The following is an 18,018-nucleotide window of genomic DNA, read 5'->3' on the forward strand; positions in this document are numbered from 1 at the left end:
CGAGGCCGCGACGACGCGAAGGCGGAGTAGGGCGGCACTGGGTGCGGAGAGCTTTTATTGAGACATGCGGGAGCAAAAGAGGGGTCGGGCTGGCTTTGGCGGGGGGGGTACCTCAGGGGGTGGGTGGGATGCAGGGGTGGCCTGAGGGGGTGTGGGCCTGGCCTAGGGGGGTATAGGCCTGCCCGGGGGGCTGTGGGCCTGCCCGGGGGGAGGGGGGGCTGTCAGCCTGGCTAGGGGGTCTGTGGTCCTGCCTGGGGGTTCTACAGGCCTGCCCTGAGGGGATGTGAGCCTGCCTGGGGGGGCTGTCAACCTGGTTGCAAGGTCTGTGGGCCTGCCCTGGGGGGCTATGGGCCTGCCTCGGGGGGCTGTGGGTCTGCCTGGGGGTCTGCAGGCCTGTCCTGAGGGGTTGTGGTCCTGCCTGTGGGGTCAGTGGGCCCGCCCTGAGTGGTCTGTCAGCCTGGCCAGGTGGCCTGCAAGGCTGGCCTGCGGGTCTGCAGGCCTACGCTGAGGGGCTGTGGTCCAGGCCTGGGGGGGCTGTGGGCCTGTCCTCAGGGGTTATGGGTCTGCCTGGGGGTGCAGTCGTGGCTAGGGCGTCTGTGGACCTGTCCTGAGAGGCTGTGGGCCTGGGGGGGGCTGTGGGTCTGCCTAGAGAGTCTGTGAGCTTGTCCTGAGGGGCTGTGGGTCTGCAGGCCTGGCTGGGGGGTCTGCGGGCTTACCTGGGGGGGCTATGGGCCTACCCTGAGGGGCCGCAGGCCTAGCTAGGGCATCTGTGGGTTTACCTGGGGGTCTGCGGGCCTGCAAGCCTGGCCTGAAGGTGGCCCCTGGAAGTTTGGGCCTCCTTGGGGGGTTTTGGCAGCTCCAGGGAGGGCTGTGGACCCCCCCCTCAAGTTCAGAGAGCAGGGAGGGGGCCACCACGGCGGTGGGGCAGGACAGGCTGTCTCTAACCCAGCTGGTCCTCATCATCTCTTGGCAGGTCATCCCCGCTGGTAGAGTCCACCCGTGCCTCGTCATTGTTATTGCCGCCGTCACCCTCCGAGCCGGTCTCATCCGAGTCGTCCTCCTCCATATAACGGTAGCCGTGCATCCTGTGGCGCGGGCGGGGAATGCGGGGCAGGCGGTATGTCACGTGCTGCGCCAGCTTGCGTTCCATCCAGAGGTAGGCCCCCGTCGCCACCACCAGCGTCAGCAGCATGATGGAGAGCTTGGCCTGCAGGAAGGCAGAGCCGGCGGTTGGCGCGGCGCTGCCACCCGCCCTGAGCCCCCAGGGGCTGGGGGACACTGCAGGGATGGCTGCCCACCCGGCCACGCTTACCTTCATGGGCAGCCCCGACCACAGGTAGACGGTGAAGATCGCCAGGGCCTGCCACCAGTGGTAGATGGTGAAGACGAAGTCTTGGCGCTCCTTGTCCTCATACAGCATGCCCAGGAGGACTGCACCGGAGGAGACCGGCTGTCAGCATCCCCCTCCCGTGCTGGTGTCCCCTCTCGAGGCACAGTTAGCAGGACCCAGCCGTGGCGGGTCTGTCCTGCTCCTTGTCAGTGGGTCCAAGGAGCCGGGGACCACCAGGTTGGGGTGCCGGGGGACACGAGGAGAGGATGCGTTGGGGAGCTGGGGGCAACCTGGCCTTGCCAGGGGACGAGAGAGGCTGCGTCGGGGCCCTTCCCAGTACTCACTGCTAATGCCGGTTTTGTTGAGGGCACTCCCCATGCCCCAGAGCACGGCTATGGAGTAGAGCAGAGGCGCTTGGAGCAGGTAGCGGGGCTCGGGTGCCCAGCAGAAGAGAGTCACCAGGAGAGCGGCGTGGACGATGGCTCCGGCCAGCAGCGGGACCTGCCGCCGCAGGCGCAGCATGCAGAGAGCCAGGCTGGAAAAGGCCGAGGCGGAGAGGCCGTAGGCCGTGAGGAGGTACGCCAGTTTCTCTAGCCCCAGGGCACACACGCCGTAGTTCTGCAGTGAGGACAGGCTCAGCGTCACCTGGCTGGGCTTTCCCCACTCCGTCACCCCCCGCCCTGTCCCCGGGCCCTACCAGGGAGAAGCCGGTGCAGACAAAGAGCACCTCAAAGCCGCTGTAGATGAACAAGGGAAAAAGATGGCGCAGGCGATAGTCCCGCATGTGCTTGAAGGGCAGCTGGAAGATGTTTCCCCAGCCGATGCTACGCAGGTCGATCTCCTCCGTGGGCCGATATGCCGAGCCGCAGAGCACCAGGACCTGCCGTGCGGCCGTGGGTGAGCCACTGCCGGCGTCCCAGCCTGTCCCCTGCCCTCCCTGGCACTCACCATCAGCATGGCGAGGAAGGCGGCCGCCATCAGGGCACTTTCCACGATGATGAGGTTGACGCTGCGGGGCAGGCTCTGCAGCACCGTGGTGTTGAAGCCGGGCAGCGTGCCGTGACTCAGGGTCCCTGCCGGGGGGAGGACACGTGGCCACAGGCTCAGCCCCAACTGGGGAGGTCCCCGTGCCACCGCGCCACGCTGCCGTCCCGCGGCCGCGCGCTCACCGCAATGCTTGACCCCGGAGAGCGTGTGGTTGAGCTGGTAGAGGTAGTTGTTGAGGAAGAAGAGCATGGGCATCTGAGCGCAGACGAAGCTCAACTGCAAGACGTAGAGTGGGGGGACGCTCAGCACCGGCAGCTCAGCGTGTCCCCCTGCCCGTGCCACGCGTCCCACCGGTGCTCACGTGGAAGCAGGTGTAGAAGATAGTCTGGAAGACGACGATGTAGGCGTTGCAGGCACCCCGTGGTGCCCGCTGCTGCTCCTGCACGTGCTCCTCCTTGTAGTTGACGTACTCGTAGTACTTCTGGGCCATTCTGCGTGGCACGGCGGGTCAGCTGGCACCCCCCTGGGTCCCCCCATCCGCTCCCCCCGCTGCCTACCGTGTGATGTAGTTGCCCATGGAAGCCCAGAGGGGCACGATGGCCACCCCGATGGCCACGGCGGAGGGCACCAGCGTGTAATAGCGCTCCCAGTAGTTGCTGGAGACGAAGAGGGCGTAGATCCCCACCGCCAGGAACATGGCCCACTTGGTGCCGAAAAACCTGCCAGGGCGAGGAAGGGGAAGCGTGGGTGCCCATGCCGGCATGGCGGCGGGGAGCGCAGGCAGCGCCATACCTGATGAGGACGGGCGTGTAGAGCAGCGCCGCGACGGGGGTGACGTTGATGCCCATCAGCACCTTGCGGTCGATGTCCTCCAGCTGAATGTTGCTGTACTTCACCTCCCGGTAGGTCTCGTCGTAGTGTAGGATCAGCTGCATCTGCAACAGGCCTGGGGGGGTGGTCCAGCGGCTGTCACCCCCCATCCTGAGCCGCCCCCCGACCCCGGCAGGGGGTCCCAGGGGAGGGACAGGGTCGTACCCAGGTAGACGCCGTAGGTGAGCATGCCGGCCAGGCTGGCGGCCAGCACGTTCTTCACCACGCCGAGGCGCTTGCGGCGGAAATACTTCTGCTCCTCCTCCTCCTCGTTGTAGTCGGGGGGAGCACCCACAAAGTCGTCCAGCTGCGGGTGACCCCGGCCGTCAGAGCCCCGGGGACGGCCACTGCAAGCCTGCCCCCCCCCCCCCCCACCCCATGCATGTCCCCCTGGCCTCACCTGCGTCTCCATCCCCTCGGCGCCCAGCCCATCACTCGCCACCGTCTTGGCCGCATCCTGGTAGCAGCTGGGGTCTTTCTCCATCGCTACCTCTGTCGGGGAGGGAGCTGGATGGTGTCAGGGGTGGGGTGGGGAGGCCCTGTTGGCACCCCTGAGCCCTGCACCCCTGTTTTGTACCCCCAGAGCTGCACCCCTGCACCCAGCACCCCCAGGCCTTGCCCCCATGTGCTCTGTGTCCGTGTGCCCAGCACCCCCAGACCCTGAACCCGTGCCCTGCACCCCCCAGCCCTTGCACCCCTGCACCCAGCACCCCCGGACCCTGCACCCATGTGCTTTGCACCCTTGTACCCTTCATCCCCAGCCCCTGCACCCACGTCCTGTACTTCCTGGACCTGCACCCCTCCACCCAGCACCCTCAGATCCTGCACCCAAGTGCTTTACACCCCTGTGCCCAGCACCCCCAGACCCCACACCCCTGTCCTGCACCCTCAGACCTGTGCCCCTGTGTCCTGCACCCCCAGCCCTTGCACCCCTCCACCCAGCACCCCCAGCCCTGCACCCATGTGCTTTACACCCCTGTGCCCAGCACCCCCGTGTCCTGCACCCCCAGCCCCTGCACCCAGCACTGTGCACCCGTGTGCTTGGCCCCCCCAGCCCGGCGCTCCCCGGTACCGGTGCCGTGAGAGCGGCCCGGGGCGGGGCGGGCTCCGCTTCCTCTTTCGAAGGGAGGGGGGGGCGGGACGGGGGCGTTTAAAGGGGACGCTCCCGCACCTCACCCCCCCACCCCGGGACCCCGCACCCCCCGTGTCCCGCACCTGCACTTGTCCCCAGCACCCTGACACCCCCCCTTCCGAACAGCACCCGCTGCACCCCAACCTGTGCAGCACCCTGACCCCCCCATAGCACCCATTGCGCACCCCCCCCCGCACAGCACCCATTGCACACATTCCACCCCCCAGCACCCCGACACCCTCTGCACAGCACCCATTGCACAGCCCCCCCCCAGCACTCTGACTGCCCTGCACAGCACCCATCGCACACATTCCCCCCCCCCAGCACCCTGACCCCCCCTGCGCACACCCCCCCAGCACCCATTGCACATATCCCCTCCCCACGGCACCCTGATCCCCCCCAAGCGCCATGCCCCCCCCGCACAGTACCCATCCCACCCAAGCTTCACACCACCCTACCACCCCCCCCACAGCACCCATTATGCACATCCCACCCCCAATGCTCTGACCCCCCCCCCCCGCACAGCACCCATCCCACCCAACCTTCACAGCACCCTGACCCCCCCTGCACAGACCCCCCCAGCACCCATTGCACACGTTCCCCCCCCAGCACCATGACCCCTCTGCACAGCCCCCTGACCCCCCCCGCACAGCACCCATCCCACCCAAACTTCACAGCACCCATTGCATCTCGCCCTGCCCAGCTCTATGACCCCCCCTGCACAGCACCCATCCCACCCAAACTTCACAGCACACTGACCCCCCCTGCACAGCACCCATTGCATCCCTCCCACAGCACCATGACACCCCTCCCAATTATCCTGGCCCCCCCGCACAGCACCCATATTACATCCCGCCCTGCACAGCACCCATTGCATCCCCCCCAATTACCCTGACCCCCCCTGCACAGCACCCATTGCATCCCCCCCCCCCACCATGAGCCCCCCAATTACCCTGACCCCCCCTGCACAGCACCCATTGCATCCCTCGCACAGCACCATGAGCCCCCCCACTTACCCTGCCCCCCCCTCAACAGCACCCATGCCACCCAAACTTCACAGCACCCATTGCATCCCCCCCCAGCACCGTGACCCCCCCCAATTACCCTGACCCCCCCTGCACAGCACCATGAGCCCCCCCACTTACCCTGCCCCCCCCCAACAGCACCCATGCCACCCAAACTTCACAGCACCCATTGCATCCCCCCCCAGCACCATGACCCCCCCCAATTACCCTGACCCCCCCTGCACAGCACCCATTGCATCCCTCGCACAGCACCATGACCCCCCCTGCATGGCATCCATCCCACTCAAACTTCACAGCACTCTGACCCCGCCCCTGCACAGCACCCACCCCAACCCACACAGCCCCCACCCTGTTCCCCAGCACCCCTGCCCCCCCCCCAGCACCCCACCAGGCCCTGCCGTGGGTGCTGCCTGCTCGGGGTGGCCCATGGCGCCGGCTGCCCGCCCTTCCCCGTGCCCTGCCGCTCTCGCTTCCCCTTCCCGCCCCGGCTGTTGCGGCAGGGTGCCCGGGTGGGGGGGACACCCCGCTTTGGGGATGCGGGGCTGGTTTGGGGGGGGTGATGGTGCATGCGCATCTCCCCGCGTCACCCAAAAACCCCAGGCACGTGGCGATGGCGGGGTGCCCACAGCTGTGCCGTGCCGGTGCCGCGGGGCAGGGTGGGGAGGGAGGGTGAAATCTCCGTCACGGGGAGCCGGGGCAGGATCCGGCCCAGCCGGTAGCGGGGGATTCTTGAGATGCAGGGGGAGGAAGAGCCAGCACCACACGGGGAGGGTGCTGAGGCCGTGGGACCAGCGTGGGGGACGTGGCAGGGGACAGCCCCGGGAAGGGCCATGGCAGTGGTGCGGGATGCCAGGGAGCAAGGGCAAGAGGAGCCACCCCGGGGTGCCGGGGCGGGGAAGGGGCCCTTCCCAGGGGTGTGGGTCCACGGCCCCGAACCTGAGTGATGGTGGGCAGCGAGGCGGGGTGGGTGCGACCCCCCCGCACCAGTGTGTCCCCTCCCTGGGGTCGATTTGGGTCCCCAGCGCCGTGCAAAAGCCTCCAGGCCTGCAGCCACCTCGGGTGACGCGATGGAAAGCCATTCCCCTGCTTCTCCCCATCCCCAGGGGTTGTGCGGAGCATCTCCTCCCCCAGGCACGTCCCAAATTGGGGTGAGGGACCCCGGTACCCACCATGAGCCCGCTCCGAGTACTGATGTCCCATGTGGCATCCTCTGTGGAGGCAGGGGCTGCTTGGGGACAGCTGTGTCCCCCTCCAAGCCTGGGCTGGCTCCTGGCGCTGCCCCAGGCATCACGGCCAAGCTCACGGTGCCAATTCAGGGTGCTCCCGGGGAGGGGGGGGGAACCATTCCCCCTTGCCTGGGGGGCTGCTGTGGGTCGCCGGGGAGCGTGGCCGTGGGGGCTGAGCCCGGGGTGTGTGGGGCAGGGCTGCTGCCCTTCCTGTTTACGAAGCGGGGTAATTAGGGGCGGGTGTGCGGGGAGCTGGCGTCGGTGGAGGGGAGGCGAGGGCTGCAGTGCCAGGCGGGGGGAACCGGTGCTGGAGGGCAGGGCTGGGCACGGGGTGAACTGGGAGGTCAGCCAGCCAGCACTGGGGTGGGACTGGGCAGCCCTGTGGACAGGCAGGGGACCCGTGGGGTCCATCAGGGGTGTCTGTGGGGTCCCCATGGGTCAGGGTGTCCCTGGGGAGCAGGATGATGGGTTTCTGTGGAGTCCCCATGGGTCAGGGTGGTCCCAGAGAACAAGATGAGGGGTGTCTGTGGGATCCCCATGGGTCAAGGTGGCCCTGAAGAGCAGGATGAGGGGTGTCTATAGGGTCCCCGTGGGTCAGGGTGGCCCTAGGGAGCAGGTTGAGGGTGTCTCTAGGGTCTTCATGGGTCAGGGTGGCACTGGGGGGCACGATGGTGGGTTTCTATGGGGTCTTCATGGGTCAGGGTGGCCCTGGGGGCAGGATGAAGGGTTTCCATGGGGTCCCCATGCGGCAGGGTGGCCCTGGGTGTTGGGATGATGGGTGTCTGTGGGGTCTTCATGGGTCAGGGTGGCCCTGGGAGGCAGGATGATGGGTTTCTATGGGGTTCCCATGGGGCAGGGTGACCCTGGGTGTCGGGATGATGGGTGTCTGTGGGGTCCCCATGGGTCAGAGTGTCCCTGGGGGCAGGATGATGGGTTTCTATGGGGTTCCCATGGAGCAGGGTGGCCCTGGGTGTTGGGATGATGGGTGTCTGTGGGGTCTTCATGGGTCAGGGTGGCCCTGGGGGCAGGATGATGGGTTTCTATGGGGTTCCCATGGGGCAGGGTGACCCTGGGTGTCGGGATGATGGGTGTCTGTGGGGTCTTCATGGGGCAGGGTGGCCCTGGGAGGCAGGATGATGGGTTTCTATGGGGTTCCCATGGGGCAGGGTGACCCTGGGTGTTGGGATGATGGGTGTCTGTGGGGTCCCCATGGGGCAGGGTGGCCCTGGGTGTTGGGATGGTGGGTGTCTGTGGGGTTCCCATGGGTCAGGGTGGCCCCAGGGAACAGGGTGAGAGGTCTCTGTGGGGTTCCTGTGGGTCAGGGTTCATGGTAGTGGTTTTGTGGCCATGGGAGTTCCCCAGTGCCATGTCCCATGGGGGAGGTCCCATCCCATCCCATCCCATGCCTTGTCCCCACTGCCAGCCCCATGGAGGCGGGGTGCTGTCTCCCCACTGCCAGCCCCACGGAGGCGGGGCACAGTCCTGCCCGCCCCTGGCCATGGGGCCCGGCCACCAGCCCCACAGCATTTAGGAGGGGCACCCTGAGCCTCGGCAGTGCCAGCCCGACCTCGCGCTCCTCTGGCTACCGCTCAGCCCCCCAGGTAGGCACCCCGGGGCCCCAGGGACCGGACCCCCATGCGCGGCACTCGGCTGACCCCATGGCTGGGCTTCACCGGCCCTATGCTGGTGGAAGCTGTGGGGCACTGGCCACCCCGCTGGGTGGGTTCCCTCCAGGAAGGGTGGGTGCATTGGGCATGGAGAGGGGCGGGGGGGGGGGGGGCAGATGTGGGGCTGCGGCTCTGCCCCCCAGCTCCGGGGATGTCTTTGTGTGCTGGTGGAACAATGCTGCGCCCAAAGGTGGGCTGGGCTGCGGCAGTACCGGTGCTGCCCCACACCAGGGTCCATGGGGATCCCCAGGGGTCAGCTCGGCATCCTGCCCCACAGAGTCCATGGGGACCCCAGGGGTCAGCCTGAGATGCTGCCCCACACCGGGGTCCCTGGGCATCCCCAGGGGTCAGCCTGAGATGCTGCCCCACACCGGGGTCCCTGGGGGTCCCCAGGGGTCAACCCGGGATGCTGCCCCACACTGGGGTCCCTGAGGTCCCCGCAGGGTGACCCCTCGTTGGCAGGGCAGCCCAGGCATGTCCATGGCCGGAGGCTGGTGGCCATCCCGGAGCGTGGGGACGGTCCGGGAATCCCAGGCATCCTCTGCCGGCTGCACTGGGGCCTCCGGCAGCCGCGCCGGGCTGAGTCACCCCGTGGCCAGCACAGCCCTGAGCTCCAAGCCACCCTTCAAGCAGCCCCGGCCGGCTCAGGGTGCGGGTGTCTCACTGCGGGGTGACTCCTCTTGGGATCGAGCCGGCATCTCCGGTGCTTCCAGCTCCCGCATAACGCACCCCGTGTCTCTCCCCAGGGCCACCACGCTCTCCGTGGACACCGGCAGCTCCTTCGCGCAGCTCGGCATGCAGCAGCCCCTCGAGCCCCCTGGGCAGCAGCCCCCGGGCTACGGCAAGTGCAGCCCAGTGGGCGGCGATGCCGGGAAAGCTGCCGGGTGCAGCGCAGGCAGCGGGAGCAGCGGAGGCATCGGGAAAGGGCCGGTGATCTGCAGCGCCGTAGGGTGAGAGTCAGGGGCTGGGGACACACGCTGGGGGGCAGAGGGGAGACGGGGTGGTTGGGGTGAGTTGGGCAGGGGGGGCTCAGGCGGTGCCAGGGTGCTGGGGTCCCCGGGTTGGTGCTGAGGAGGGACGCTGGGGTACAAGTTTGGGGTCCACGGGCCACCACACCCCAGTATGGCCCAAGGGAGGAGACACGGTGGGCACGGTGACGTGTAGGGGACACAAGGAGCCCTTGCTCACAGCAGCAAGGGGAAGAGCCAGGTGTCCAGGCTCCCTGCCCTCTCCCCAGGGATTGTGGGGCTCCAGTTTGATGCTGGGCTGGGGCGAAGTGGAGCTGGGGTGATGTGGAGCTCCTCTCTGTCCTCACTGGGAGCCTGAGAGGCTGGGAGGGGAACAGGATCCCTCTGACATCCCCGTCCCCGCAGCGGGAACCCCTACGCGGGGCTGGTGAGCCACCTGCGGGCAGTCTGGCTCTCCGGGAAGACACGGCCCATGGAATACCGTGTAGCCCAGCTGGAGGCCCTGGGACGCTTCTTGGATGAGAAGAAGCAGGAGATCCTGGAGGCCACTGGCTCGGACATGGGCAAGGTGAGAGGGGGCTGGGTGCTGGCCACATCTTCGGGGCTCTGCGTCCCGCTTTGTCTGGGTCTTGCTTCCTCCTGGGTGCAGGTGTGGGGTTCTGGGGGTCTTCTTGTTGGGGTCCTGCACTCCCTTTGATGTGCTCCAGGGCTGGTGTGGAGAACCCATAGGTGCTGGGTCCCTGCAGAGCTCTCCACAGCTGGGATGAGCCACAGCAGATGTAGGGACCACGATGCTGGGCAGACTGGATGCTGCTGACCCCGTCCTCAGCGCACTTAAACTGGGCAAAGCCCCCGTTGGCCGATGCGAGGTGGGAACCTCAGCATTACGGAGCTTCACCCACCGTGTCCGCCCCACGCATGGAGTCCCTGGTGGCTTCATGTGACCTCCGCAGAGGGTGATCCTGGGGTGCTCCTTGCCAGCCCGGTCGCACCTGGGATTACCGGGCGTTGTGCAACGTGCTGGTCTTGCACATTCCTCCCAGGGCTGCTCAGGGCCGGGGCGGCTCACCGGCCTCGCAGGGACTGGTTTTGCTGGCACTGGTGGGGACCTGGACGTGGCTCTGGGTGTTGCAGCATCCCAGGAGGTCCTGGATGGTCTCTCGAGGAAGCGGGACCATCCCCGCCATGGCTGTGTCTAGCAGCCTCAGCTCATCTCTTCTCTGCTTGGTTGCTTCAGGACCTTTTTCTCCCTCTTTGTCCCTTCGTGATGTTGTGCTGCAAGCCCAGCGGGCCACTGCGCGCTTTGTCATGTGGCATTTTTGGAGGGACGGCTTCCCCTGGCGCAGTGTAACCGCTCTTATCTGGTAGCGGTAGCGTTTAGACCCAAAGGATTTGTGTCTGTGGGTGTATCAGCGCAGCGGCCGTGCCCTCGGACACAGGTTTCAACATCCCGACATCTCCCCGGGCTTGTAATTGCCTTGTTTATTTGAGGGGAGGGCCTTCTCCTTCAGCCAGGGCTTGATAGGCATCAGGGCTCCAAGTGCGTCCTTCATCTCTCCTAATTGTCTGTAATTAGAGCCGGTTGTCTAGTAATGTGCTTGTTATGCAGTCGGGCCTTCATAGTTAGATGGACAATTCATCTGGTCTTACGTATCTGAGGTGGGTACCTCACCTCCAGGGATGCCGGTTTCTCTCCATTGATGATTGCTGGCACTTGGATGACCTCAGACTTAATGTCCCACCTTACAAAGTCCGTGTCCCCATCAAAATCCTTAATGGCCCATCTTCACCGGCAATTTCCTCATCCTCCCAATGATGCAACTGTCAGCTGGGGCTGAGAGCAGCCCCGGTGGCTTCACCGCGTGTCCCGTGGGCCTGCTGAGCCCTCACATCTAGGAGCGGCGGCATATCTGGAGGCTCTTGAGCGGTGTTGGAGACCTGAAGGTCTCTTGAGTGGGGCTTGGTGGGGTGGTGGAGCATGAGAGGTTGCCATCTGGGAGTCAGCAGCCAAACTTTCCAAGCCCAAAGTGGTGTTTTGCTCCAGCTGTGGAGGAAGGCTCCTACCCAGGGATGCTTTTGGGTTGGAGGAATCCAAAGGGTGTTGCGGTGGAGGATGTCGAGCTGCACCCACCGCACTTTGCAAACGCGGCTTCACAGCGCGGGAGCTTTGCTCCTCCCGCTCTTTGCGGTGATGGAGGGGCTTTACCGAGCCCGCTGAGGTATCTTCTGGTGTCTTCACACTTCTCCTGCAAGAAGGCTCCTGAGCTGTGCTTCGCGGCTGTGGTTACGGAAACGGAGAGGACGCACCGTGCGCAGGAAATGCCTCGGCAGCCCCTGCGATCCCAGCTCTGACGTCCCGCCACCGCTCCCGAGCCACCGTCCGTTTAGTCATTGCCTGTTGGGACGGTCTATCTTGGAGAAACCTGCTGGGTTTGTTTAATTCCCCGGCTGGGACATCTCACCCAGCCCTGTGCCAGCTCAGTGATGGAGCCCCAGGAGCTCCGGGGGTTTCTGCCTGGGACAGGAGCCTGGTGGCCCTCAGCCGAGCTCCATCACGAGGTGTTCAATGAAGCGGTTGCTCTTCTTCCCATTTCTCTTTGAACAAAGCGAGGTCTTAAGTTGAGCTTTCGTGCATGCGCTGTGGGAGAGAGCTCGGGGCTTTGCTTCCAGCTCACGTGCCCAAGCTGTCGGGACGCAAACGCACCAGCGCGAGAGCACTGGTCCCATTGCAGGTCAGCGGTGCGGAGCTGCCTCTGACACTGGTACCAGCTTTTCTGGAGGTGGGGTGACATTGCTTGGTCCCCCCTTGGCTCAGGGCTCTGTTGCCAGGTGAGCAGCTCACGGGCGCTGAGCACGGCAGGCTGTTAAATATGGTGAAGATCTTAAATATTGGGGTTTTCCTCTGGCCAAATGCCTATTTCCATAAAATTTCAGGGACTGTGATGAACCCTGGGGGTTGCAGGAGGCGATAGCGACTTCTGCTTCGTAGTTTCTACTTAGTAGCCCTTCATGGGATGGAGAGGGGGGAGATGTCTCCTGCGGGAGGGGAGGAGATGGGGAGGGGGTGCTGGGGTGATGCTTACGCGATTCCTGTCCCCAGCCGTCCTTTGAGGCGTACTTCACCGAGATCCTCCTCTGCAAGAACGAGCTCAACGACACCCTGAACAACCTGTCCCACTGGATGAAGGACGAGCATGTGGACAAGAATCTGGTAAAGGCAGAAGCTCTGGGCTGACCCGGGAAGGGCAGAGGGAGCGGGAGTGCGGGTGGCGGGGGGCAGGGTGGGCTGCGGGGCTGGGCTGGCGCAGGGCGGTGGGAACAGCACTGGGATCGTGGCCTTTCTCGCAGGTGACGCAGCTGGACTCGGCCTTCATCCGCAAGGACCCGTACGGGGTGGTACTCATCATCGCGCCCTGGAACTACCCCCTCCACCTCTTCCTAGTGCCCCTCATCGGCGCCATCGCTGCCGGTGAGCCGAACCTGTCCCCCGGCCCTGGTAGTGCCAGCCAGCGGCGAGGGGGTCTGGCCGGGGGCCTCGTCCCCATGCTGGGGTGCCAGAAGGGCTGGCTGTCACCGTGTCACTGCTCTGATGTCCTGTCAATCTCCCACCAGGTAACTGTGTCGTCATCAAACCGTCGGAGACGACCAAGAACACTGAGAGACTTGTTGCCGAAATGCTGACCTGCTACCTGGACAACGTAAGAAGCTCTCCCTGTCCTTGTCCCTGTCCCTGCCCCATGGCCATGCTGTTCCCAACCCTACCTTACCCACACCAGCACCGCACCATCCCTGGTTTCAGGTGCTGCCCTACCTCCTTCCTCCACCCTCAGGCGGTGTCCCCATGGCCAGCAGGCTGGGATGCTCGTGGTGGGGACGGGGACAGAGTGTCCCTGGCAGATGCTGACATCGGGGGACTCTTCCTCTTCCGTTGCAGGACTGCTTTGCCGTGGTGACCGCCGGCGTGCAGGAGACCACCAGGCTGCTGGAGAACAAGTTCGACTACATCTTCTTCACTGGTACGTCCCGTGGTCCGGAGCAGAGCCCTGCCTGGTGTTTGTGGAATGAGGAAGGGGGATTCCCACCGGAGACCCCGCCGTGGGTTACCCAACATGAGACGGTGGCAGCTGCCTGCAAGCAGGACCCCTTCCCTGCCCCCTGAGATGGCGTGGCCTGTGTTGGGGACCCGGTATCAGGATCCGTTGGAAGATCTGGGGTGGGCGTGTCTTGAGTGTCTGGTGGGACATGGTGCGTTTCCCCTGGCCCTGGCTCCCCAGAGCGCCACGTCCCAGAGCTGTGCTGCAGCTGGTGGGATCCTCACCCTGATCCGTCTCTTCCCTGCCCACAGGCAGCCCCTCCGTGGGGAGGATCATCATGACAGCCGCTGCCAAGCACCTGACGCCGGTGACGCTGGAGTTGGGGGGCAAGAACCCCTGCTACGTGTCCGACACCTGCGACGTGCAGAACGTGGCCCGGCGGGTGGCCTGGGGCCGCTTCTTCAACGCGGGGCAGACCTGCATCGCGCCCGACTACGTGCTGTGCAGCCTGGAGATGCAGGAGAAGCTGATGCCCGCCCTGCGCGAGGCCATCACCGAGTTTTTTGGGTCCAACCCTCGGGAATCTCCCGACTTCGGCCGCATCGTGGGGGACAAGCAGTTCCGCCGCATCCGGGCGCTGCTGTGCAGCGGGCGCGTGGCCATCGGAGGACAGACGGACGAGAAGGAGCGCTACATCGGTGAGGGGACGGGACGCGGGGCTTGTGGGACCACCTGTGTGTGTGTGTGGGCTGATCCCTTGCCGTAACCCTTCTCCGCAGCTCCCACGGTGCTGGCGGACGTGCTGCCCTCTGATCCTGCCATGCAGGAGGAGATCTTCGGCCCCATCCTGCCCATCGTTGTTGTGGCCAACATGGACGAAGCCATTGACTTCATCAATGCGCGGCCGCGGCCCTTGGCTGTCTACGCCTTCTCCTGCGACAGCAAGGTGCGTGCGGTCCCTTGTTAAAGGACAAGCGGCTGCTGGGGCATTCACACACCACTCGAAGGGTCGCACAGACACCACCCAAGTCTGTCACCGCCAGGACCGGGGTCCCTTTGCAATGGGTGACCCCCCTGGGCCGGTGGTCACACTTACTCTGGGAGCTTCCTCCTTCTTCAGGCTCGACGCTAGGTTTCCCGCAGCAGAGTCTCAGGTGTCGGGTTTTATAAACATAAGTAATTTAATTGAAATGTAACTTTCTCTGGAGATATTCACAACACGCCTGGGCACGTTCCTGTGCGGGGCGACCTTGCTTTAACAGGGGGGTTGGGCTGGATGATCCCCAGAGGTCCCTTCCAACCCCTGCCATTCTGGGATCCTGCGCAGCAGCAGGGACAGCCGGGGCCGGGTGCCTCCGAGAAGGGAGGGACCTCGAACAAAGAAATCCCTGGGCAGTTATATCTCCACCCTCTCCCCTCACGCGTCTTTTCATCCGGTGGTGATTTTTGGCTCAGGGGTCTTCTAACACCTTCTTGGATTCCCGTTCTGTGCCCAGCTGGCCATTGGCTGCTCTTATCTCCTTGATTTTCAGCCTTCTCTGAGGGTGGGAGCCTCCTTATTTGCTGGTTTAGGCTTTTTGTGCGCCTGCGCTCGCTGGCAGAACGCGGGGAACGAAAAAATCCCAGACTTAGGGAAAACACTACCAAAACATCAGGGTGTTATCCACGTTTTTCATGTACTTTAAAGACGGCACGGTGCCACCCGCTAGGGAAATTACTAAGAAAATAAAGTCTGTTGCAGCCTAACGGCTTCAGCAAATCCAGCTGCTCGTGCTAAGTAGAGCTCAGCAAACAGCACAGATCACACCATATTATAACCCTAAATAATTTATCCTAATTAAAGCTTACTTATTTAAGCTAAACAGCGCATCTCTCTCAAAACCCATGGACCAGCAAGGGGGATGAGGGAAATGGGGCAGCGAGGTTCGTGCCCACTTCACCCACACCCCGTGGCGGGCTTGGGAAGGGTCTTTTGAGCCCGGCCACCAGGCTGATGGATGAGCTGGGTGATGTTCGACAAGCGCTGCCCACGGAACCGGGGTGCGAGACCCACGTCCACCTTCTCTTCTTCCCTCCCCCAGGTGGTGAACCAGGTCCTGGAGCGGACCAGCAGCGGTGGCTTCTGCGGCAACGACACCCTGATGCACGTGACGTTGACCTCGCTGCCCTTCGGTGGCATCGGTAGGTCCAAATCCCCCAACCGCGATCCTCCCCATGGTGCCTGAGCCGTGCCGGCCACGGGGAGGAAGGGTCTCGGGAGAGATGGGGGCACCCAAACCTTGTCCCCAGGTCCCAAGGGCTCAGTGGTCCATGGGGAGTCCTTCTGCACCAGTAGGATCCCACCAGAAGCCCTTTGCTTCCCGGCACCATGGCTGAGCTCTTGGGCTTTGCAGCCCTGTTTCTGCTGAGCATGCGTGGAGCGCTGTGAGGTTTCTTCTCTCCATGGTCGCCATCCCAAGCACAGGGTTCCCTGGGGACATGGAAATGCTTCATAGAAAAGGTGGAGAAGTTTGTCCCGCCTGGGTATTTCCAAGCAGAGTGTGTGAATTCTGAGCCCTGAGTGAATTTTGTGCCGGGGTTGGGTTTTCCTGCCCTGCTCAGGCTTACCTGGGATCTCCTCAAGTGCTGCTCCCTTTGATCTATCCCCCACTCTGCTCCTCATCCGGGAGCCCATCCGAGGTGTTGCGCTTCTTGGGTAGGTGACCTTCCTCCTCCGACAGCGTGGTGCTGGATAGGAGCCCTTAACGCCCCTCAGGAGCAGCCTCGTACCTTCATTTTACCTTTTAGGACTAAATAGTAGGAGAAAAACGCTTATGAATGTCTGGAGAACCTGCTTGTGGTAGCTTGGAGATCCTCCTCAGCAAAGAGGCGGAGTTTCTCCTCTCCGGGGGCAACGACAATTGTTTTCTCAGGTGCAAAGCGAGGTCTGCCCAGCCCTGCTTGTGGCATTGTTCAGGGAAGAGCAGAGGAATCCGGGAAGCCTCTGCTGATGTTTCCCCAGAACGCTTTCCCAAGCTCCCGGTCTCTTCCCCAGAATATTCTCTGGGGAAAATATCTCCGTTTTACGCTGCCCGCGCTCAGCATCTCTGTCGGGGCTGGCAACTGATTCAGACATAATAGGGCACCACGACAGCGAAGCGCAATTAATTCCTCACCTGACTGTGGCTCAGGGGACAATTTTTGGTGGTTTCCCGTACCGTAACTTATCTTCATGGAAATGATTCAGCCAAACTGCCTCAAATTATCAGGTGAAGCCATTTTATAACAGCCCGGTCAGGTCAAGGCTCTGAAGTCATCGGGGTGAGATGAACCTTCGCCAAAGCTTCCCCAATAGCTCGGATGTGAAGTCATTGGGCTATTAACCGCCATGTGCAACCTCAAGCTTAAACCAGCCGCAGGAATCGGGAGGACCGGTGCTGCCAACGTGGCTCCGGTTTTTAAGAGCTCCAGGAGGAAGCTCCGCAGGGGCCACACTGCTAGCTCCTAACCACGGGTAAGGATATGGGAGAGCACCGTAGAGGTCGTAGAGGGAAATCGAGCCTCGTAGACACAGCAAAGCTTACGCGGGTAAATGTAGGCTGGTAAAAATGATGCGCTTTGCACCTCCAAAGGGTGGTGAGCTGCAGAAGGATTTGCCGGATTGAGTAGCCGTAGAGCTGGAGAAGGCAGAGGGAAGGGTGAGAGCTCCTCCACCATGTCTGCCTTGCCCGGCAGCGGGAGCATTTGCATGAGAAAAGCCTGTAAAGTTCCCCTTGTCGTGGACGCTCGGTGTGGGCAGGAGCAGAGTCCCGAGCAAGTCCGGACCTGTGCTGTGTGTTGCAGGAAACAGCGGCTTGGGGAAATACCACGGCAAGTTCACCTTCGACACCTTCAGCCACCACCGCGGCTGCCTGCACCGCAACATGGGCCTGGAGGCCCTCAACGCCCTGCGCTACCCCCCCTACACCCAGCAGAAACTGGGGCTCTTGACGGCCACCTTCGAGATCAAGCGCAAGGGCATGTGCACCCTGCTCTGAGGGCTGCCCCCCGCCGCTCACGGACTGGGGGGGGGACACTCCTGCTCCCACCCCCCGCGGAGCCAAACCACCCTCTCCGAGAAGCCGGTGTCCTCCTCCCTCCTTGGTGCCGGTCCCCCGTTCCTTTGCCACGTCCTTTGCCTCGCTGCACGTCGGACGGCGGGGACGGACATCTCCTCCTGCACCCTCGCTCCTCCCCAGCTCCCTCTGGCTCCAGACCGTTTGCCAGGACACAGGACGCATCTGAAATGGCAAAAAGTTCTTTTTCACGCCCCGTACGTCTCTTGCCAGCAGAGAAACGGTCCCCGGGAGGCTGAGGACCAGCAGTTAGCCCCATTGCCCGTTAGACGGACTTTTCCTTCTGGATGAACCCCGCTCTCCCTCCTCTCGGTGCCGGCTGTTGTTTTTTCCTCCGTGTAACCCTGCCTGTAGTAAAGACTTTGCATTGAGCTCTCCTGTCTGGCCTCACCTCGCGCCTCCGTGTCCCATTTTGGGGGGTGCTGGGCAGGAATCCGTCCGCCGAGCCCTGGGCGGTGGGTTCCTGGTCCCCCCAGTGTCCCCATCCATCCCACCGCCATCCTCAGCCACACCGCTGGGGGTTGTGTCCCCATCCGTCACCCCGTGCCTGGTGGCGGCGTGGTGTGCTCCAGGGCTGGATTTGGGGACGCGTTTTGCATCCCGAGTGGTTTGGGCTGGAGCGGAGCCAGCAGTGACGTGCGGCGGAGGGTGGGGGAGCAGGCGGCCAAGGGGCAGAACAGGAAGC

General features: G+C 64.0%; 2 protein-coding genes across 9 annotated transcripts; one reads left to right on the forward strand and one right to left on the reverse strand.

The window, feature by feature from the left end:
* Positions 1-63: 63 nt before the first annotated feature.
* On the reverse strand, positions 64-5,836 carry UNC93B1 (unc-93 homolog B1, TLR signaling regulator). Of its 7 annotated transcripts, XM_063333404.1 has the most exons (12): positions 5,733-5,836; positions 3,588-3,679; positions 3,353-3,494; positions 3,110-3,263; positions 2,875-3,036; positions 2,679-2,808; positions 2,500-2,593; positions 2,279-2,403; positions 2,028-2,210; positions 1,675-1,948; positions 1,313-1,431; positions 68-1,207 (listed from the first exon to the last, which is right to left on the reverse strand). In XM_063333404.1, the coding sequence occupies exons 1-12, from the start codon at positions 5,770-5,772 to the stop codon at positions 941-943; spliced, it is 1,782 nt and encodes a 593-aa protein (XP_063189474.1). In that variant the 5' UTR covers positions 5,773-5,836; the 3' UTR covers positions 68-940. The 7 variants fall into 7 exon arrangements, with proteins under 7 accessions (XP_063189468.1, XP_063189470.1, XP_063189475.1 ...); XM_063333403.1 differs by having other exon boundaries at positions 67-1,207; positions 2,279-2,593; XM_063333401.1 differs by having other exon boundaries at positions 66-1,207; positions 2,028-2,403; positions 2,875-3,263.
* Positions 3,084-17,893, forward strand: LOC134514955 (aldehyde dehydrogenase family 3 member B1-like). 2 transcript variants are annotated; one of them, XM_063333409.1, is made up of 11 exons: positions 3,084-3,219; positions 8,984-9,187; positions 9,611-9,773; positions 12,306-12,416; positions 12,554-12,674; positions 12,818-12,903; positions 13,140-13,221; positions 13,551-13,937; positions 14,019-14,185; positions 15,321-15,420; positions 17,062-17,893. In XM_063333409.1, exons 1-11 carry the CDS (start codon positions 3,197-3,199, stop codon positions 17,253-17,255), a joined length of 1,638 nt encoding a protein of 545 aa, XP_063189479.1. In that variant the 5' UTR covers positions 3,084-3,196; the 3' UTR covers positions 17,256-17,893. The 2 variants fall into 2 exon arrangements, with proteins under 2 accessions (XP_063189479.1, XP_063189480.1); XM_063333410.1 differs by lacking the exon at positions 3,084-3,219 and adding an exon at positions 8,039-8,171.
* Positions 17,894-18,018: the final 125 nt, after the last annotated feature.

This window comes from Chroicocephalus ridibundus, chromosome 4 (assembly GCF_963924245.1).
Source record: "Chroicocephalus ridibundus chromosome 4, bChrRid1.1, whole genome shotgun sequence".
Lineage (NCBI taxonomy): Eukaryota > Metazoa > Chordata > Aves > Charadriiformes > Laridae > Chroicocephalus > Chroicocephalus ridibundus.

Excerpts from the sequence above, each read along its gene's own strand:
- LOC134514955 (XM_063333409.1), top strand. The coding sequence starts at position 3,197 with ATGTTGCTGTACTTCACCTCCCG. Across the intron at positions 9,774-12,305 it reads CTGGCTCGGACATGGGCAAG|CCGTCCTTTGAGGCGTACTT; the intron begins GTGAGAGGGGGC and ends TCCTGTCCCCAG. Across the intron at positions 14,186-15,320 it reads CCTTCTCCTGCGACAGCAAG|GTGGTGAACCAGGTCCTGGA; the intron begins GTGCGTGCGGTC and ends TCCCTCCCCCAG.
- UNC93B1 (XM_063333398.1), bottom strand. The coding sequence starts at position 5,772 with ATGGGCCACCCCGAGCAGGCAGCACCCACGGCAGGGCCTG. Across the intron at positions 3,495-3,587 it reads CCGAGGGGATGGAGACGCAG|CTGGACGACTTTGTGGGTGC; the intron begins GTGAGGCCAGGG and ends GGTCACCCGCAG. Across the intron at positions 2,594-2,678 it reads TCTTCTACACCTGCTTCCAC|TTGAGCTTCGTCTGCGCTCA; the intron begins GTGAGCACCGGT and ends TACGTCTTGCAG.